Below are 22894 nucleotides of genomic sequence, written 5' to 3'. Positions count from 1 at the left end.
GTCTTACGCCTCTCGGGATCCCCCTTGCCACCCATGTTGAACCACGCTCACCGAAGGGGACCACCGAGCGAGCGTCGAAGGGGCACAGGCGAAGCAGACACGAGCCGTACCAGAGACCGCAATGTGGCGGTGCGAGAGGATCAAAGTCAATGGGCACACTGGTATCAGACGGAGGCAAAGGCACCAAGCGAAGGCCGAGTGAAAACCCAGCCGCACAAAGCAACTCCACGGTCCAGCCACTCAGAGATCCAAAAGTGAAACCGAAAGTGATGGGACGGCCGCTGGCACAGCCCCGATGCCGTTGTTGTTCAACTATGACCCGGCTCCACAGTTCACCTTCGCACCGGGCACAGCCATCAGTTGGGCCTCAAAAGTTCAAACCACCATAGATCAGGTCTCCCAGGTCCGATTTGGTTTCTGAAAAGAGTTTAGGGTTCAGCCAACGTTCATCTTCCAGAATCCGTCAACCAAGTCAGGATAAAGTCAGGATAAGTTCCGAGGAGCAGCGAGGGTCCGGGGAGCCCTGTGCTCACGCGACCATCATGGATGCGCGCTAGGCTCCTCCTCTCCGTTAAGGAGATCTTAATGAGTGTTTTGACTGGGATGGCTGCTGAAGTTGATAGTAGACTGTTTTTTAACATTTGTGGTGGGCAAGGGTCAGAGGGGCAGCTGGTTGCTTTAGTTTGACAAGATCCACAAAGTCAGTTGGTGATAGTTCTTAGGAGGAGAGGAGAACTTGTGCTTGCCTTTCCCTGTAGGGATTTGTCAGAAACAGGTAGGGCCTGTTGTTTTTGTTGTTGTTAAAGTAAGAATCCAAAATGTTCGCTTTAGTTGTGCAATGACTTGCCAGTTGTCACAGAATTCTTGAGAAATGGGATTGGCTACGTCTGTTCATTTTGGCTTTTGGAATTCTGTAAGTATTTTATTAAATTCTTTATTGGCACACTTTGCATTGTGGATTCGGCTGGAATACTATTTTTTTTTTTTTGCATTATTGATTGTTATATATTCTGTTGGCTTTGAATAGGCATACATTGGCTTGAGGGTTTTTTGTTTTGAGCCAGTTATGTTGAAGCTTAGCAATTTGTTATTTTTTTTTTTACTAGATATTTTCAGAGGAATTTAGTGAGCAAGAGCTTTCTGGAACCATTTATAAAGTGTACAGAATTGATTGACCAGATCTGTGTTTGAGTTAAGCAGATTTTCTAGTTCCTCCAAATTCAGCTTGTTTCAAAGGTAGATATGCAGTTGTAGGTGAGATGATTTTAGTTGGGGTGAGTTATGGTGTTTTGTTGTAAGGCAAGGTGGTAGTGGCCTAACCACGTAACAGGAGTGTAATCCTTTGGAAAGTGACTAGCTCTAGGTTGGCAAAGATTATATCCAATGTGTGTCCAGCAATTTGTGTGGGATTGAGTACGAGCTGTTATAGGTTGTGTGTCTAGGCCAGTGAGCATGGTTCTGTGGTGTCATATTTGGTTTGTCAAACCATATGTTGTGGTCACCAAGGATGCATAGGTTTGAGTATATTGTAAGAAGCTTAGAGATTGTTTCTAGCAATGTGTCTGGGAATGTTGCATTGCTAGGTGGTGGTCTGAAGGGACGGAGAAAGTAACATGAAAAGGTTGGGGTAGGGTTGCATCTGACAATGAAGGCCTTACAACCTTTTAAAGAATCATCCTTAGCTTTGTCATTTTTGTAGGTCCTTTAAATATGGCGGCTATGATGCCGCCTCTTTTGTCTTTTCGATTTTGTATCAGTTTTATATCCTGGTGGAACAGCTTCTTGCAATACTGATGCCATATCTTTGTCCAGCCATAATTCAGTTATGAAACGTAAGTCAGGTTCTGAGTCTATAAATAGGTCAAATATATGGTACTTGTGTTTTTTTTAATGGAACAAGCTTTCATTAGTATGCTTTCTAACTAATCTATTTTGGGGGTGATTGTGCTGCAGGAGAGTGGGTATTGTCCTTTGAATTTGTGTGTGTTGTGCTATTGTTGGTGGTGTCAACTGTTGTAGGAAAAAAAAAAGATTTGTTTTGGTTTATCATTATCTTCTGAACTTGAGCCTAAACAGAGATGCCCGTGATAGGGTGAATGTAGTTCCAGTCCTCCCCCTTCAGCCCGAGCAGCATAACATTTTGACAAAGAACTCTCTCCCAGTCATTCTCGGGTAGTGATCCCAAGATCTGGAACCTATCCCTCCTGAAATACGGCCCCATCCTTCGTGCGAGCCTATTATGAGGAACCTAATACTGTTTCAGATGAAGAATTTACCACTATTTCTGCTTCTTCGTTATTAAAGTCTGATATTTAGCTGCCGTGATTATCCTATCCAATGCTTAACGATTTATTCAACCAGTCTTTGATTTTGCTGCTATTTAATGTAGCAGTGTCCATTGTAAAGTGCTCTGATACTCGTTTGTCTTTTTGGCACTATATAAAATGGCATATAAACAAATATCAGAAGGTTGTACGTAAGAATTGTTATAGTGAGTTGCCTTAATGGTGATATCTTTACCCTGCTGAGATCCAAACCTGCCCTGTGCAAGTTAACACATTTAAGTGGTTGGTACATTAACCCATTGAGACATTTTAAGCAGTAGAGAAAATTAGAAGTCCGTAAGGAACTGAAATTTAAAGAGAATTTGATGTTGCATTAATTATCGGTGCTTACAATAGCAAATATTTAACTTTAAGGAATATTTTTATTTATAGCCATTTACCTTTTTGGAGTTTTCAGAGAGCGCACCTTGTGTGGTACGATTGGTGTGTTCATCCCGTTCTTGCTTTTTCCATCTAGATCACCCAGCTCTCCATTTATATCAGCGAGATTACCGTTCATGTGTAATTTGCTTTAGTCCCTTAGTTTGGTGGTAAGGTACACACCAAGAATGAAATTATCATTTGGCAAAGTTGTGTGTGTACTCGTCTGCGGCTGCATTGTTGCCAGGGAGTGCCCTAACAAAACCTAGACTTTTTTGCATTGTTAACTCTTGTATCTTTCCTTGGTTGCTTTTGAAAACATCCCTGAACGAATCTTCCCTTTATCTGCCAATTGCAGCCGATATGAGCTACGAGTTTTGAAAAAAACATGTTTACATTTTAATTGCATGAACAGTGGAAGTAATTTGCCATTTAAATGCATTTAGGTGTAGAGCTGAATTTTATTGTGTGCTGTCCCTGTAGAGGATTAAATGGGTATGATCTGCAGCTCATGTCTCTTCTACCAGATTACAATATAAATAAACACGCTGATGCTTCTGAAAGGAGTGATGGCCCTCTTGCTGTGCCAGCTGTTCAGAAATTTGCATTAAAGAGGGGAGGCCGAGCTCTACACAGGAATGCTTTGCAGAAATTTGCCAGTATACTATGCATTTCTTGACCTTGCCTCCCACTGAGAGAATGCTAGTGCAGATGCTGCTGAGAGGAATCATCCTCTCTTTAATCTACATTTTAACGATCCATACCGGTAAGTTTTACCCCGATTTGCTACAGATCCCAAGTCCTCAATCTTGAAAGCTGTGACCTGGACACATCAGTACTAGAAGGTATTAATTTACTTTTCATTTTTCGCCTTTTCTATTTAAGTTTGAAGCTGTGAATGATTTAAGTATCCTGGTGCAGCAGACCCAGAGACACCAGATAGAAAATCCATATAAAATGATTATATGTTGCTCCATAATGCAAAGTAACAGTATTTAAAAACTTGTGCCATAGTTCTAATACCCCAAGTACGAAGAAAGTGATATATTTACATGGATGTATTTTTGGGAGAACAGAACATAGAATGAGTGGACGTGTAGGGCCGGTTCAAGATAACCTTGGTAAATTCATTTAAAGACAATGCATCATTTCGAAGAGCGACATTGCCTAATTTTGGATTTGGAAAAACAGTTGTGGTGCCAAAACTTATTTGAAGAAATGTGAATGCATGTGCTTAAAGTTAAGAGGCCCATGCCCACTGTTTTAAAATGTCCTCTAAGCAGTGCTTAATTTGAGTCATTGGTTACAGGTGGAGTTTTTGGGACTGGTACTTACATTTCCTCATCAGCATCCCAAGAGCAAGAGAGAGAAAGACACACGAGGGGGGCAAATGAGAGAGAGAGAGACTGGAAAAAAAAGTGTCAACATGAGAATCTAGGAACCTACAAAAGTAAGATAACCGGACAGGGAGTACCTGGAGGTGAATTAAAGCGGCATTAGGTAGATTCAAGACTAGGCAGCGTTGATATGTGGTCCATTTACACTCAGTAGCACTAGCCGCGGGCTTGTGAGCGAAAACTTTGAGCTCGGCTCTTAATTGTTTTAGAAATGAAGCACTGTCTCTGAATAAACAGTCAGTCAGTCAAATATTTGCTCATTTAGACCGTAGTCTATAAACATTACCATAGAAATACCCTGAACTCTTCTACAGATAAAAGGTGGTTTAAACTCATATCAACAATATAAATACAGCGGTGTAAAAGAAAAAAGCTGGGTTTTTTAAAGGAGAGAGCACACGCACTGGTTAGCAGTGGTGAAGTGCAGGGAGTCCTAAAGCCAACAAAAACTAATTCATCAAAAGGGGAGGAGGAAGGCAAAAGGTTTGGTGGTGACCCTGCAGAAGAGCCATTTCCAAAACAACGCATGATGCCTCTCTTGGCCAGTGCCTGAGCACCCCCCTGATGAGATCACTGAGGCCCCCCATTTTGAAGACCTCGGCTCTAGAGCTTTGATAAGCAGCAAATTAATATACTGAATGCATTCAGTCAGCAATACCTTAGACAAAAAAACTTGGAATCTCTGTTGCCAACCAGTGAATATTCTGCAAAACAGCATCAAACCAACAGTGCGCCTTGTCACGTTTTCTAGCAACTTCATTCACATACCACATGTCTAAGCCATCTAATTAGCTACGCTTAAGTGTTTTGTCACCACAACACTACATCTGTTCAATACCTCCTATACTCACAAAATAGGTAGCCGGATGGTGTATCTACATAACTCTCAAAATGTAGGTTGTTAGGGTGGGGGGTGGATGCACACGTGTTAAGAAAAGAACCCTCACTACATTGGATGACGTGAAAACACCTCACGCTCCTCTCCTGCTTGAGAGTTGTAGCCCACACTGTGTACCTTGCAGTCAGTGTGCAAGAGGGAACCCAATGAAGAAGCATGTCACCTTAGGGTGAGTGAGGGTTCTTGTCTTAACACGTGTGCGTCCATCCTCGCACCCCCACAACCTACATTTTGTGAGTTTTCAGTACATGGTGTGGTACCGTGGATGGTTATAATTCCTCCTTATAGAACCCCTATAGTGTGATAATTCCTTTCATAGCCATACATAAAGGCATCAAAACCATATAATGGGATAACAATCGCCTTATGCCAGGAAGTAGACAATCGTACACTCCCAGTAGAACAGAACAAATGGCAGTGGTCTCGGGTACATGCATCTGCACGCACAACAATCCACACAGTGAGCCACCACCACATCTCAGCACATCAGTATACAAGTATTTGATCCTCCCCACTTTGGCCTCGGGGTCAGGATGTACTCTGTCTGCCTGTTTATGGGTGTTAGACCGGGCATCTTTTGACGTGATTTCCCCTGTCTTTTTGCCTTCTGACCTCTTGTGTTGACTGTGTTCTGAACTTCATTTTGCTGTTTTTAGGATTATAGGCACTTTTTAACTGCTGGCCAGTGCTAGAGTGCATTTACTGTGTCTAAAATGTAATGGCATTTGATTTCTCCATGATTTACATATTTGAGTTATTAATAAATCCCTAGTACAGTGTATGTGCCCAGGGCCTGTAAATCAAATGCTATTAGTGGGCCTGCAGCACTGATTGTGTCACCCACATGAGTGGTTCAACCTGGCTCAGGTCTGCCATTGCAGAGCCTGTGTGCAGTTTTAAACTGCCATTTCGACCTGGCAAGTTGTTACTTGCCAGGCTCCAACCTTCTTTCTTTGTTTACAGATTAGGCACCCCTAAAGTAGGCGCTAGGTAGCCCCATGGGCAGGGCACCGTGTATTTAAAAGGTTTGACATGTGCTTTTGAGTATTACATGTCCTGGTAGTGAAAAAACGCTAAATGACCAGGCCTGGGCGTGACTGACTGTTAAGGCATATCAGAGGGAACTAAAGTAATGCTCTGGCGCCATGTGGGCATGAGGCCCACTTTGTTACTCTATGACGTTGAGGTGCTGCTAATGGATATGCCTTATGACAGGTCTCTCATTTTTGTGAGAAGGCCGACTCTGCTAGCAAGTGCTTCAAAGAAGGTTCAGCCACTGTTCACTGCCTTGGTTTCTCCACACCCGCAAGGCATATCCCCCAAAATTTGGCCCCTGTTCAGTTATTGCCAGGAATTTGGCTTACAGGTATCTTCAAGGACCACCATGTCGACAAGCGCTCCAGTGCTTTCAGGGACCCAGCAGACAGCGTCCAGGATTGAAGAGATAGCGAACCTCCCAGTCCCACGCTCCTCTGGCAGCAGCCTCCAAGTCACTTTAGTTTGCCTTTGGCACCACAGGACCACCCTGTGGGAGGCAGAATCAGTCAGACCTGATTAGTTTGACTACTTTTACCCCGCACAGTTCCACCACTAAGTGTTGCCCCCTAAGCTCTGTTGCAGGGTGTTCAAGGCTCTCCTCCACCCGCAGGCTCCTGCCTGCGCCTCATCCCTGGTGGTCCAGTGGGAGAGCACTCTTCTCTTCTCCTGCTCTGCCTCACCTGCCTCTTCTTTGTGACCTCTGTCTCTCTCCTTTGTTATTCACTCTTTCTTTCTCATTTGTTTTCCACTCTTTCCCTCTGCTCTGTCCTTCGTTTTCCACTCTCCCTCTGCTCTCTCCTTCATTTTTCACCCTCTCCCTCTGCTCTCTCCTTTTTTCGCACTCTCCCTCTGCTTTCTCCTTCGTTTTTCACTCTCTCCCTCTGCTCTCTCCTTTTTTCACTCTCTCCCTCTGCTCTCTCCTTTTTTCACACTCTCCCTCTGCTCTCTTGTTTGTTTTTCACTCAATTCTCTGCTCTCGCCTTCGTTTTTCACTCTTTCCCTCATCTTGCTCTTTCCTTCGTTTTCCCCTGCCATAGCTGCCCTGTGGCCTCTCCCCCCTCCAGTGTGGCCCTCCCGCTCCTGCCTCCCAGCTACCCTGCCCCCCCCACCCCAATCTGTACTTGATGGCAGCCGCCCGAGCTCTGTTGCAGGGTGTTTGAGGCCCTCCTCCACTTTTAAGGTTGAGCAACTTTTAGAAAGATGCGACTTTGTGCCCCAGTGACCTCACTTGAACTGGGACCCACAGTCTGATTTCTGCCCGCCCCAGAAGTAGTATTAACGACTCCAAAGCTAAGGATCAAACACTGCATGCCGCTGGGAGAGGTGTCACTTCCCCTTTTCAGGAACCACTGTGGTGTTAACACAAAAGGCAAGCTTTATAGGGCAAGCTGCCTTTGATGGGCGAATGGTAATAGCTCTCCCAATTGGCTGCCCATTGTTCAGGCAGACAAGCTGGAGACCGCGACAGGGAATGAAGACCCGTGCCCAAACAGGTTTTCCTGGGCGCATCTATCCCCAGGTAGCCACACCTCTAGGGTGGGCTACCGAGCTCCTTGCATCCAAGGAAGGGTCCAGACATCGTGAGAGCGGTCAGAATGGTGCACTCTGGGTTTGCCAGATGCCACACATCGCCGGAAAGTCATCACCCAAAGGGAGGGGACAAGGTAACCTATTGGCTAGTGACCGTGTGGTCTCCTCAGGGCACTTTAGTGGGATAACTAGGGTGCCCTAGGCATCCAGACCCCACAGATCACGCTGGATTCTGAAGGAAGACCGAAGGTCTGCCCTGCTGGCCTTGGAATCGCACAAAGAGAGGCTGCACCGTCTGCTGGACTGCACCTGCTGCACTTTGGGCTAGTGAAGTATGGACTGAGTCTGTGGATCCTAGCTCAAGGAAAAGTTGATCCCCAGACCAAAGCAGTGACTCAAAGGCTCAGTCTGCTGATCTACTGGAACCAACTCCATGGAAGAAAGAGCTGAAGTAGCCGAAACCAGCAAAGTGCTAGCCACCAGGTAAGATTCGCTGATGACAACCACAAGAGCTAGGAGACCGCATTTACAACGCTGCCAATACCATGCACATTGGTAACCACGCGGATGTTGCATCGTCCAAGCTGTTACCACGCATGGCATTACATCGCAAGTCGTTTCAACGACTTGCGCTAGATGGCGTGCAACACCAGGGAATGTGTTGGATTTTAAGTCCAACACATTCCCTGCTGTTGCACTAACTGGAATAGGAATAGTAATTTATACTATTCCTAAGTCCAGCGCGCCATCTAGTGCAAGTCGTAGAAACGACTGGCGTTGTAATGCCATGCGTGGTAACAACGTGGATGATGTAACGTCTGCGTTGTTACCTACCGCGTGGTGTTACCACGCGATGTAATGTCACATATTCACAAGAGCCAGATCTTCAATGGCCAAAAGTTATACCCAAGTGCGCTGGAGTGTTGTTGAAGTCCAGATTGGTTCCTACAGAGGGACACTATCCCTCACTAAAGGAGACCAGAGGCCCAGCCGCTGATGACCTTCGACCCTAGGTAAACGGACTTTATGGGACCCCCGACCCCTGTGGCCAAAGTCACCCACATCACCTGTGGACGAAGGAACCACCACAAATGCACCCCTGTTGACCGCATCTTAACCGTAGCATCTTTTTATTCCGAATCGCCAGCATCAGGACCACTCCATTATCATCTTTAGCGGTCGTACTGTAAAGGCTGCAACTGGACTGAAAAATTCTCTAGTGGCAAGATGACTGTCCATATCTACCCCATTGGACTCCTAGACCTCCATCCTGTCTGATTTGGTCACCCAATTCGGGCTGGAGTAGTATTACAAACTTTAACAACTTTTAGTTGACCAAGGCTTCTTCACGGTTGAAATTAAAAGATTTAAAATATTTGAAAAATCACAACTCCGGAAACCTCTTTTATTCATCTTGCACTCAGAAAATAATCAAAATACACCTTATTTTTATAAATTGGTGTTGCGTTTCTTTCGTGTTTTGTGGCTCCCTTATTTCATTGTTGGAACTGTTAAATTCGTTAAACTAAGTTACTTTGTTCAAGCCTTGTTGCTTGCAAGCCACAGCTACTCATGGTTGAGCTTTACGTTGTTCATAAGAGCCTGATTGGACAAAATAATGTTTTTTTAAGTGTATTCCACAATAAGGCTCTACACATATATCATATAATACACCCAGATCATCACCAAGGGACACTCCATTGCTTGCCCCCCAAAAGAGTGCTCAGCTTTTATATCGCACAAAACATATTTGGGTGGATAATCATCTCTTTGTTGAGTTCTCTGGGTCAAAGAAAGGAAGAAGTTCAGAAAAACACTCTGCGCTGTCCTCTGTGTTGAGATCTCCTACACAATAGGCAAAAAGCAGCCTCTAGAAGTATGGTGGGCCCCTTCTACCTAGGTCAAGGCTGCTACCACTGTGTTTCCAGGCAGGGTGTCTGCCCTAGATATGTCTCAAGAAAAAGGAGAGGGACCCAACAACCAAAGGAGAAGGGTACAAAATTGGACCTTAGTCAGAAAAAACCCCCTTTGGGTAAATACACACGCATAGAACCACACTTACAATAGACACCCGATGTCACCAATGTGTAAACCATAAACAGGGGAATAATGAAATCAAATAGCAGATTCAAATAAAAATAGTACAAATTTAATAAGCAAATATATCTATATTACAGTGTACAATGTTTACTCATAATAAAATATACATTGAGAATTCATCATAAAACAATTTTTTAAAAAACATGTGTGATCCAATATGGTTAATGCAGTTAAAAAACATACATACAAACAACAACAAAAGAAGAATAAAAAATGGGAGAGCAAGCAGGAAAATGATTCTTATTCACAGAAGGAACTACTAAATATCACATAGATCAGTTGTCAATTTATAAAAAAATTTTTTGTCAATCTTAACAATTGTCTACATAGATTTATGGTAGGCCTTCATTGTATTGCATCGGCGCGTTTCGGTGGGCACTCTATTTTGGCCGTCACCTTCTTCAGGAAAGGACAGTAACTCCCAAATGTTAAAGACCAATTCTGTAACAGATACAAAAAAATAACAAAATGCAATTATTTGAACCACTTATGACCTTACCCCCCTGTTCACATTATTTGTTTATAAATTGACAACTGATCTATGTGATCTCTAGTAGTTCCTTCTGTGAATAGGAATCAATTTCCTGCTTGCTCTCCCATTTTTTATTCTTCGTTTGTTGCTATTTGGATCTGTTTTTTAACTGCATTAACCATATTGGATCGCACATGTTTTAAAAAAAAAAATATTTTATGACGAATTGTCGATGTATATTTTATAATGAGTAAACATTGTACACTGTAATACAGATATATTTGCTTATTAAATTTGTACTATTTTTATTTGAATCTGGTATTTGATTTTATTATTCCCCTATTTATGGTTTACACATTGGTGACATAGGGTGTCTATTGTAAGTGTGGTTCGATGCGTGTGTATTTACCCAAAGGGGGTTCTTTCTGCCCTAGATATGTGTCCGGTTGCAGTGTGGGCAACAGTATACGGTCACAAAACACCACTCTTGACATCTAGGTCTGACGTGAAGTGTATTGTGGCTGTTCGGTTCTGCAGGACATTATAGTCCGTGTCATTCCACAAACTCCCCACTGAGTGAGGTATCTATTCTAGAGGTGAGGGATCTATGGTTGGATGTATCGGTATCCATGAGAAGAACACTATACTTACCTTTTTTCTGAAGAAACAGCAGATTTCTCACCCCCTCTCACCTCCCAATCCTGTGGAATGGACTCTTACATCTAAAATGGCTTCAAATTAGAGTGGTGCACACTAATACGAGGGTGTATAAAAAGAAACGAATGTCAGCTCTATTGGTGGTGCCTATAAACGGCTCCAGCCATCATTTACGGGGCTGAGTTGGGTCGACATGGAGCTGTTAGATGACACCTACTAACGTTCACGGGTTATGCTAAATAATCTTCTGAATCAAGTCTGGTACCTTGAATATTTTAAAGGTGAGGAATCTGCAGTTAGAAAAAAGTATCCACCGGACATAACGTTACCAAATAAGTAACTTGTTCAAATACAATATACACTACAGCTCTGGTTCTCTTACTTCTCTGTGATGCACAGCCATTGTAATTGGTGCATGCTATCTGTCTGACCTATGTCCATTTAAGGTCTTTATTCGTCATGCAAAACAGTGTGTTCGTTCAAAATGCTTTTGCCTCCTGTAAGTACTTGCTGTGTTTAATCTATGGACGATTGAAGATTCTATATCACAGCAAACCAGTGTGCCTCTAGTTCTCTGAAAACTTTGAAAGATTTTTGCATAGTTTACATTTCTATACAAGTTTATCTGATAAATCACAGTTAAAATTGAGTTATGTTTGTGTTCAAACTCGTAAAGTGACTAAAATTTTTTATATTTAGGCTGTCCTATTTTAGGCCCCACCGAAAGGGAAATGGCCCTCACCTGTGTAAATATACAATCACTGAAAAAACTGCACAACCACTAACAAAATGCCATTCACAGAAAGGTAAAGGAGAGTGAAAGAGTTACTTGTATTTCTTCCTGAAGGGGCCAATGCTAGTGCAACTTTGTTATACAAGGTAGCAGCAAGAAAGACTGGGCTAACATTATTCTGCTTGAGTTTTGTTGTTAAGGGATGTCACTAATATATTGCTTCTTCTTCCTTTTTGTGTTTTTCAGTTTTGTGGTCTTTGGTCTAAAGATGCAGGGTTTAGAAGCATGTTTTAGGTCTTGTTATAAACTGTAGAGAATCGTGGAAATAAAATCATATTTGATATATTGGCTACGTTTGATTGTTTCACTGATTTAGTTAAAATGGATATTTTCATAAGAATCTTTCCCAATATGTACCATCACATTTACCCACTGAGAATGGGTAAAACCCCTTGATACATCAGCTCCCTTTTCTAGCGAGTCAGTATTGATAGTAGGTGAATTGCCAAACACCCCAGGCTTTAAACATTCATTGCAAGGTGTTGTGACAGGTAAATGTGAAAAGAGTGCTATCACTAATCATCTGGGATGGTGGTGAAAACATGACACCAGAAATTTGTAAATCATGCAACGCGGTGTCACTTGGAATGCTGCTGCAAAACGTACTTACTAAATTTGACAAAGATTGGAGGGATATTGTATATATTTTCAGTAATTCAGCTAGGTGTATGGAAAAAGTTGTGTGATGACCTGTCGAAATCGATACCTGAGCTGAAATGCTTCCCTCTAAGAGATCCTTGGCACTTGCTAGATGGTATGCTGAAAGCATCTTTACAATCTTCAGAGTTAAAGAAGAATGCTATTGATTTTTCTAGTCCATTCTGGTGCACTATTTTGATGTGCGCAGGAAGTAAAATGCAAATATTTCTCATTTTGTGCTTCGCGTGGCATCAAAGAAAGAGTAATCCCAACTGTGTCATTTAGCTGGTAGCTCTCCGTCCTAGAGGCCGTGAATGCTAATATTATCCATTTGCCAACCGTTTACAGATTTTTGCTAAGTGATGATACCAAAGGCAAGAAATGTGAGCATCTTCAGTCGCATATTGATAGTGACTTGAGAAAAAGTACACTCTACTGCATTCTGCTGTAGTGGACATAATAAGAAAACTAGACTCTGAAAACACTCTTGTCTACCAAGTGTTGAGCATAATTGATGTAGATGTGAAACATCTCCTTGAGAGTAGGCTGAGCGATACTTTTAATGAGTTTCAAGCACTCTAACATGTTCCATGTTAGAGTGCTTGAAAAAGTTGAGGAGCAATTCAGGAACTTTTATTTTTCAGTGTATGAGAAATGGTTTGCAATGATTCATAGAAATCTCCGTTCGCCAACCATGGCATTTGCAGTCACTGAAGCCTCACTGTGGTACCCTGCACAAGTTCTAGGTCCCTTCCATAAAGGGGAATTTTCTCTGGACTTTCAAAAGTGCTGTTTCATTCATTTTTGACCACTTTAACAACTTTTAGGGCATAGACACCCAGTTCAAAGCATTTGTTGCAGAACCTGTCCCAGAGAATCGCAATCTTCAGGTACAGAGTTAGCAAATTGTGTACTGGCTGATTTGGCGTTGCCCGTCTCAACTGCCAATGTTGAAAGGGACTTTTCACAGATAAGTTTTTACATGGAAAGGAGCGAGCGCGCATGACCAAGGACTCACTGAAGAAGTATTGTGTGGCGTATTACTATAAGTTTGATTTGCAAATATTTATTTGGACCTCATGTACGCTGTACGTACACTGTCTATATTCCATGCACTATCAGTGCAGAAAGCAAGCAATAATAAAATTAAAACGTTCCATAAACATCGGAAAAACACTGTTTCTGTTCTTTCTACTGGCGCAAAAATGTGTACCCACTGATAGCCACTGTTTTTTAAGGTTTGAAATCAATTGGAAACACTGAAAAAACCCCACCAGAATTTACCAAAAATAGAAACTGAAACGGAAATATTTAGGAATGCACACAACATACGACAATATTACTGGTCGAATGTCATGATGCAAAAAAACGAACTTGAGAACTACGTGCCAACATACTAGGTAGTGAGCTGTCAGTGCTAAACCAGCCACAGAAGAGCAGATTCTGCTTCCATCATGCCTGGAAACAGGAGTTGCTTTCTTGAAAAGATCAGTTGGCATCTATCCCTCTCTTCTCTCCCCTTCTAAAACTAGCATATCTTCTTTTGACTCAATTTACACAAGGTATCATTTGGTGCCGTCTTTTCACTTTCAAACTTTGACTGAAAGCAATCACCCGTCTGAACTGAGAATACCATTTATACATACTAAATTTAAATTTGTTGCTTGGAAGAAGTTTTTAAAAGATCTGCTAGGACTAAATTGGAACAAAGCCACAGATTTAGTGAATCCATTTCCTTCCTAGACCTCCCACATGCTAAAGACTTCTCTAGAGAGTCATTTGTCAAGGTTTGTGTTCACCTTTTATTGACTTAAATGGATGACTAGAACAAACGCTTTTATTTTAAGGATACATTCCCAATTGCATTTTTTTTTTTTTCGTTTTATATAGCGCAAACTAGCCCAGAGGAATCGGGTATCTGAGCGCTTCATACGAGCACCAGTTTCGTTACTGAAAATTAGATCTATTCTATCACACTTACTACATTTTGTCATGAACTCAGAAATGCAGAAGTACTTGAAAAGATGCTTATGCTGAAACTACTTGTATTGAGCAGAAAAGTACTGTTCTTAAGACTTTGACGTAGCCAATGGGTTGGACTGTTTTTTTTGTCAAGGCCTGTATGCAGGTGTTTTCTGAGAAACTACACCAATCTTATTTTGCAGTATCGCTCAAGGTTTTGTGTTGTCTCTATGCTGCATTAAGACACGGGTAAGATCTTCATGGTCCTCTCCTCCTATTCAACATAGCTTTCTGTATATATTATGACTGGGGCCCATAAAGTTTATTAGGACAACCAGAAACTAAGTACTAGATTGTGTGGCACTTAACCACTTCAGCATTAATAAACCTATAAGTAGTACACAAAGTTTTTTTTAATTATCAAGAGAATTGTGGTTTGCCACAGTTCCTAATTTCAGTCTTTGAAAGCATCTTCGCTTTATATTGCTATTGTGCTGTATTTGTCATAAATGTGTCAGCTTTATGCAAATCATGATCTTGAATTGCTAAGTAGCAAGCTTTCTCACAATGGTACTTTCTAGCTCTGAGTCTATAGAACTTGACAATCAAAGGTGGTGGCATGTATATCCTTTTAGCTCTGATTACCGCTCATCTTAGCATATGAGATTTATTATACGTCCTTACAGTAGTTGCAAGCATTATAGCCAGCTGCTTGTTTCTCTCTCCTACACTACTTCTGTTCAGGGCGATCCTTCATTATGATGTAGCTGAACAACCATCTTCACTGTCTCAGTTGCCCTCTCTCCCCATGCCCACTCATTTTCTTTTCTAAATGACTCTAAAACGTCTGTTTGATTTCATCCGGAAGACTCCCAGACTTCAGACTGTACAGAGAAACAAACACAATCACCCATTCATTGTCATTTTTTTCAAGTAGAACACACCATTGCTTTGTGGTAAAGGAACTTGAAGCCCTAATCTGCTGTTCTATTTTTGTTTCTCAAGTTTTATTCTTTGGTTTCGCATTGGAGACATGCAGAAGAAAATACAGATAACGTATTACCTTCTGTTTTGGATACAATTCTTGCATGGTTTAATGTGTGTCCTGACACTGACCTCACAGAAACTAATTAACCTGTAGCACAGAGATACTTTTTCAGAGGCTTCATAAAAACAAGCACTGGCAAAGCCTCTCGGTCTCACCTAAGCGAGATGTATTAGTTTTGTCAATGTTTTTTCAGACATGTTGTCCGCCGATACCTGTAACGTGCCTTTATAGAACTGCACATTTGGCTTTAATCGGCATGCGGAGACATAAAACCTATAGTTCAACCAAGGATATAGATGGGACACTCCACGCCAGTACCCAAGAATTTACTACACACATTTACTTGTACTTTTAGTGTCGGGGTACTTTACATATTTAAACACTGAGTGCTAACAATGGTACAGTTTGTACTGTAGAAAAACACTATAAATCCACCCATTGCCGCCATTACTCACGCAAGCTTCTGCTTTGCTCCCCAGACGAGTGCTATCCACTATACAAATGACACCATAGCGTTTCCCAGTAGCCTGGGTTATGCTTTTACGAACTTTTACATGGCAAACCCGAGACTGGTTCAACTCAATGTGTATAAGATAGTCCAATAAATGGGAAGAAAAAACGATGCATCACAAAGGTGTGTAAACTGATATATACCTCTAAAGATGGAGCCATTTTCCACTGAATCTTAACCGAAACCAATCAGAAAACTGAGCTGACGGGTCTGGCATTTAACTCAACTCAAGAACAGAAATTGGGAAGGGGCAGCTGAGGCCGCCTCCTGCATCCTATCGAACTTTCCCAGTCACAATTTTGCATTAACGTTTTCAAAACTCTTCTTAACTGACTATACAGTTAGTCAACGCAGTTACTTGAAGCACATAAGAATGAATAAAGTGAATAGATGGCCAGAGTTTTATGACTTTAATGAGAAAGACGTTGAGATAGCAACAAAAAACAAAAAAAAAGTGCAGAATGTGTCTGTCAGCTTGTTTTGGCCCAGCCAGAGCTTTGCCTCTCAGGCTCCGGAGGGGAGAGGGAAGGGTGGGTGCAAGCAGTAAGCGGGCCAAGAGCAAGCAACGATGAGGAGGAATTGACGACGAGGGAAAAAACGTGCTACAGTGGAAGCAGCAGGAGTGGGAGGGGGGAAGAAATGGTATCTCAATCACGATCGGGATCAACGAACAGTCACTGATTAAGTTGAATCCGTCTGTGCTTGGTCCGTGCTCCACAGCAAGCATCAGAAGTGACGTTTCAGCTGGACTAGCCAATTATGAATGCTGCAAGGAAGAGTGATGCAAAAGTGCACAAATGGTGAGCAATGGAAGGGCTCTAAGCCCTATTTGTAAACAATAGTGTCTCGTAAGTGGGATACAAGCGCATTCTCTCCCCTGATAAGAGAGAGGGTAGAGCAGACACTATGTGCCAAGGAGGTTTAGGTCTTAGTCTTAATACATGTTTTGCTACCTTCCCTTGCACTTAGGATTTTAGTAACTCTAAGCAGATGAGTAGAATCAAAGCATTGTTAGTATGTGGAGGGCATTAACGAGAAAATAATACTAAATGTAGAGTATGCCTGGCTGGAGAATGGCACATACAGAGCAGTTTAAAGTGGCGCTTTGAGAAATTGATAGCCAGTGGAGAGATTTAAGATGAGATGAAATAGAAAGGTATTTTTTCAGCCCAGAAAGAGATGAGCACCAGAATAAAATACTGAATGAGCTGGAGGAGTTGTAACAAGTATTTAGGAATTCCCTAGAATGGAGAATTACAGTAGACCAGACTTGAAAGAAACAGGGTCAGGAGTATACTATTATAGGCATTGAAAGGAAGTACAGACAGAAAATTCCTCAGCACTTTAAACAGCAAGAGGAAGCCAGTTTAGAGCCCTGTTCTTCAAATGTAAGTTGAAGATCAAAACTAACTTCAAGATTACAAGCAGGAGAAACAGAAAATAGGGTTGTCGTCCATTTCTATCTGGGCTCCTGAAGGCCTGTAGCGCAGATACTGCCCCATCTCTCTTGGAAGAGTATAGCTGAAGAGGAAATTTGAGTCCATTCATTGTGCAACTGAGCACAGGCAGTCTCTGAACTGGCCTTAAATGGCATAACGGTTTCTTTTGAGGTGAAGAACTAATTTTGTATCCTCAACATAAGCAAATGAGGTTAGAGCAATGGAGTGGTTTTGTGTAGTCTTGGGGACAACATAGAGATAAAACAGAGTGCTACTTACGGGGGGAAGACCTGGAGTACCCCATAGGTAATGGGTTTAAAGCGACTTTGAATGGGGAATAAAAAACAACTTGCATGCCTTTTAAGGGCAGTGGCCACCCACCGCTCAGTCTGTTCAGAAGGGCATCTGGGAGACCGTTCCAAAAGTACTAGTTTTAACTATAATGCAGAATAATGATATCATTTCAATGCTGATAAATCATCCAAATAAAAATATACTGCTTCCTTTTAATTTGTTTGAGGCACAAAAACTGCATTTTTCAGCACTAAAATTGTATAAGGCAGAGTTGACTGCTGATCTGTGTCTTGAGTGGGATGGTGTGGTTAGAAATGGGCTGAAGACAAAAAACAAAGCAAGGTAAGGGAAATCGAAATGCGCCAGTGAGACAAAATGAAGTAAATAAGAGTGGAATGTGGACTTCTCCTTCTTAAATAAAGACAGTCCTTATGCTAATAAGAGCCCTGACCCACCCTTCTAAAGGAAACTATTAAAAAGAAAGACTTTGAGGTAATTGTGAGCAGTGAAAGATTTGTAGGTGGCTAAATATGGAAATAATCTAAAAGCGGAGTATGAAAAATACGAATTCTTCATACTTTTTAGATTGTTCTGCTTCTACCGCAAAATGTTAAAAGCCTTCTTTCATGTCCTATTAAGAGCCATGGTTCCTTCTCATGTAAGCTATTGGATTGTTGTTCTATGTAATATGTTGTGACTGTGATCTACATAACATACCAGTCATAAGACTGAGAACCTGCATGTCAAATACAAAAATATCCTGCTACAGGCATGACATGTATGGTGGAAACACTTAACACATTACACAAATGCATAGAATGCAGTCCAGGAAAATGTATCCCCAAATATCAATTTCAAACAATATGATAGGAGTCATAGTTTCAAATCTGTCAAGTGAAACACAAAGATCTTCTTTTGTGGCATAGCCATAATTCTATAGTGTATTTAAAGTTAGTGTCATATCTTCTGTCAGACCCTACTCCAGTCTGTTCAATATGTATCTGTCAACATCCCGAAGTTAAACTGGTTGAGCTCTCTACTTCTCACTAGCCCCATTCTACATATGCTTTTCCACATTCATCAAGTTTTCTACACCAGGTAAGGAGTTGACCCTCTTTTTATTTAATGTTGGTGAAACCTACTCTTTTTGTCTTTCAGAGGATGTTAAACAGGTTTTTGGTCAGACCACAATCCATCAACACATTCCATTCAACTGGGATTCTGAATTTGTACAGCTGCACTTTGGAAAAGACAGAAAACGATTTTTGCCCTATGCAGAGTTTACTCAGTTCCTGTTGGTAAGTCTAGTAACAAGGTCAAAATAATTTGTGTATCACTTTAAGCATGTGTTCAAGTATTTTCCAAAATTATTACCGGGATGTTAAAAATGTTCCTTTAGATTCACTTGCTGAGAAAAGGAATTCAAGGCCTCATGTACTTGGTCCTTGGTCACAAATTGCTCACCAAAGTTTTGTGAGTGGGCTCCGATTTTGTGAACCCACCTAATGTCCTGTTAGGTCGGTTTGCAAATTCATCATTTGCATGTGGTCTCAGAACAGCTTGCTAATTAGCCAAGTTCCAATTTGTGACGCCCCCTGTGATTGGTTACAGAAATAGGGTGGGGGCGTGCAAGGGACAGCTAACCTCTAACCCTGTGTTATTTCCTCAAACGCTCTTTTTATTTCTTTTTAAAAGTACCCTGACTTACCTAACGGAACCTAGGTGCTGCTTAAAAACAATAATTCTCTTTTTTGGGAAGACAACAGGGAGAGCTGGCACTGGGTCCCCTGGATCACTGCCTACTCCGCTGCTCCCCCCTCACCCCGACGCTGCAAACTCGATTGCCAAAGGGGAGTGGTTGCCAAGGAGACCACCTCCCCTTTGTGAATCAGTTACTGCCTCCATTAAGGAGTTTGTACATCGTCGTCCCACTGCTTGAAGCAGTGAAGGAAAGGAAACATAAACCAAGCATTTTCAATGCAATAGGTCTCGCATTTGCAAGAGTTAGAGCTATTAGCGTTGTAAATGGCAATGTCTTTTACCCATGTGTATTTGTTTTGAGTGTTGTGGCTGGATGTGGTGCACTGTAATTGTATTTGCATTTATATATAGCGCTAACAAGATGAGCCTGCAGTGTACTCAGAAAAGAAGGAAGCAGGATCTGTTTGTTATTTAAAAGGGTGAAAGTGACACAGGCCAGACGGAAAAAAAACACACGCCAAACAACTAAATATTTTGAAAACTAAAATCAATTACAACCGCTTTTAAAATAAATCAACTTACTACCAGATTGGGTAACTTGACAGTACTTGGGTCAGCATACATCCCAAAAAGTATTTCTCAATAGTGTTTTTAAAACAGCTGGTGGAGGGGGGGGGGGGGGGGCGGGGGGAGGACACACACCACGGTAGTGAAAGCAGGGACACTGAAGATACTAGAAAAAGAAAAAAACCAACACGATCTCGGTCTTTAAAGGCGCAGCACCCCTGCCATGTGTTCGTGCATGAGGCACTTTGCTGATGGCAGGCGATCGAACATTATGCACAGCAATTGCGGATTATGAGCCAAGTTATAAGGCCAAAGAGTAAACAGTGAATCTGATAAGCAAACATCCAGATTACTATCAAGAGTCTGAAACAGTAGTGGAACTACAATACCCAAGGTGCACCACAAAGAAGACGTGTAGCAATGATAGCACTTACTGTTAACGCCAAACAAAAGAAATGCAAAATAAAAAAAACCTGCCAGATGTCAGCAACGCTATGGCTGGGCATGAAACGACAAACCTTATGCTTCATGGACTTCCTTACTTTAGAGTGTGATGAAGTGGTGCCAAAAGTTAAGCATTATTGCACATTACTGCAACATAGCTTCACTCACATGTATTTTTAGCACAATGACATCCCCAGATGATGGTTATCACCACAACACAGGGAAGACCCAACGACTTCGGTGATTATTATATATATATTTTTTTAGTCACAGAAGCAAAAGTAAAAGCAGTAAAGTAATTAATTATGGCATCAGCCACTAAACAAGATTAACGGCTGTCTAATAGGCAAAATGTAGATTTTGGGGGTTAGCTGGAATCTGATTCAGATACTCGTGTTTATTGGTTATTTTTAGGTCTCGCCTAGCGAACGCAGCGCATGTTTGTCGGTTTGGTGCGCGAAGGGAGACAAACCATGTGCGCGCACGGACAGGCGACGTGCACGCGCATGGCGTCTCCTCTCTGCCTCACACACTCCCACCGCGCGCTCACACGCTCCCACTACGCGCTTTTTTTCTGAGGGAATGCCTTCCTCCTCCTGTCCACCGCCACAGAGGCCCGGGGCGTTGTTAAAGATCCATGACTCGAGTGAAACCGAGCCAAACACTCAGCTATTCCTAACATTTTCAGAAGAAAAAACTGCGAAACGGTTCAAGATCAGTCAGTGAGTGACCTATTTTGTCCATCTGTACTGTGAGGGGCCACTGTTACCTAAAGAATGAGTATGTGTTGTGAAATAGGGTGCTTGAGCTCGTCATTGTGGGCAGTTAAAAGTACAGACATTGCACAGAATAGCTCCATTTTTGTTACTTTGTGGAACGTGCTCTTTGGTCAGTTGCGTCTCAATGGCAGAGGAATTAGGCAGCAGCCTCAAGGGCTCCATTTGTTTGATTATCTTGTCGGGTGCTTTTCACCCGTTGCATATTATATAAGGTGCTCATGTTAATTAGTTTGTTCGTCACACTCAAGCATCTCTTTACAGTCCATTTGGTATCTCTAGATGGGCGGTGACAATACAAAATGTAATTCTGGCTCAAGAAAATGCACAGCTTCCACTCGTGATGCTTTTTCTGACTTCCTATTTTAAACTTGTTTAGCAGAATCGGGGCGAATTTGTGCAATTTCAGGCACATGGTTAGTTCTAGCTTGACCCGAGGGGGGCCCTATGGAGAAACTTTTCCCCTTTCCCTGTCAGTGGTCGGGCGGATAATGCCCCCTGCCTGAAGGCGGACGGCCAGCAAAGGCCAGATAAAGAATTACAAGCAGGGTGACTAGCCCTGCCCACCCCCCACCTCTCGGTTTCACCGTGCGCCCCCCAGTCACTACTGTTGAGGCGAGCGCAGGAGAGGAGTATCAGCCCTCGGTTCACCCCAGCTTTGTCTGCCGGGGTACCCCTACTTCTGGCCGACCTATTGGCGAGGTGCGTACGAGGTGAGCTACTAGATGGACGAACGTGTGCTGTACCAGATATCGCAGGGCTTAATTTGTGCCGCTGGTGGGCACAAGCAGGGTTAAAAGAGAACCTGCTAAAGTGACATAAAGAGGAGTGGAGTGTAGGGTGGTGGAAGAGAGAGGCATGACATGGACTAGGGGGTCTTGGCATTGTCACTGGGCAGCCCGGAAACAGTCTTTTAAGAAAAGGTTTGGGCTGACCTCCTGAATATTATTATTCTTATGTTACAAATTAAGCACTACATGTGTGTGTATGAGGGAAGCTTACATTGCAGCAGCCGGCGGTGTTATTTAAGTAAGAGATGCACCCACTGCAAAATTTGCAAATGTGATTTGCTTACAGCAAAGATTTGTATCCTTTGCACGCTCTACTGTGGAAGCTTTGTTTGTGAAGGACGCTTTCCTAACTGCTGCCTGTGATATTTCTTTAAGGGAGCCATACCTACTGTGCTTTGCGTACAAGGGAGACTAGAGTCTCCCTCCAGGTACAACACCAGGGCCGGATTCATACAGCTGTCTGCATCCTGTACACATAAGTGATACCACTGCAGAGACCGCAGCGCTTGCACGTGCAAAATCAATAGTATTTTTTCACAAAATGTATGTGGATTTTTACTCGTCAAAGGATTCATACAGAGATCTGACTTACACCAGCATGATTTAATATCTGTGCTATTAACATCCTTGCTGGTGGTGTTTCTTTGTGATATCAACTGCAAAATGTGAAAAGGACTTGCGTATTACCAAGTTCATATACATACATAAAACTTCGTAGGTAGTTCTACTCTCTGAAAACATCTGTATGTTACGTCATACCCTATCACTACATCGCCTGACAGTACACCCCTTCCACTACATTACCCGCCATTGCCTCATCTTCGTTGGTGGGATGCTCCCAATCTAGATTTTTCATTAATCTTCACACCTAACCTATTTTATGTAATTTATATTTGACAATGTATGTCATGCAACATAGTGGCGGAAATGTAGTGGGCCTGTACCCTGAATAGGGTCAGAGATTTACTCCTGGTAAAGCAGTAAGGGAAGGTGGAGGAAGCAACCCCAAACTTGGAAGAAGAAAAAGAAAAAAATTTAGCTAAGGAAAACACACCTATGTATTCAATTTTTTCAATTGGATTTTTTTTTCAATTGTTTTGTAATGCACTGGCTTATGAATAGTGCTTTGTTG

General features: G+C 42.2%; 1 protein-coding gene across 1 annotated transcript in view; it reads left to right on the top strand.

Annotated features, from left to right (window-relative positions):
- SLC25A13 (solute carrier family 25 member 13) overlaps nt 1-22894 on the top strand; it is a 772629-nt gene that overhangs the window by 196633 nt on the left and 553102 nt on the right. The window contains exon 5 of the mRNA XM_085630870.1: nt 18642-18781. Within this exon, the coding sequence (XP_085486996.1) occupies nt 18642-18781 (140 nt within the window). The remainder of the gene's footprint in view (nt 1-18641; nt 18782-22894) is intronic.

The sequence above is a fragment of the Triturus cristatus genome, chromosome 10 (assembly GCF_964204655.1).
Source record: "Triturus cristatus chromosome 10, aTriCri1.1, whole genome shotgun sequence".
In the NCBI taxonomy this organism is placed as follows: domain Eukaryota; kingdom Metazoa; phylum Chordata; class Amphibia; order Caudata; family Salamandridae; genus Triturus; species Triturus cristatus.
This window is presented reverse-complemented; position numbering and strand designations above follow the sequence as displayed.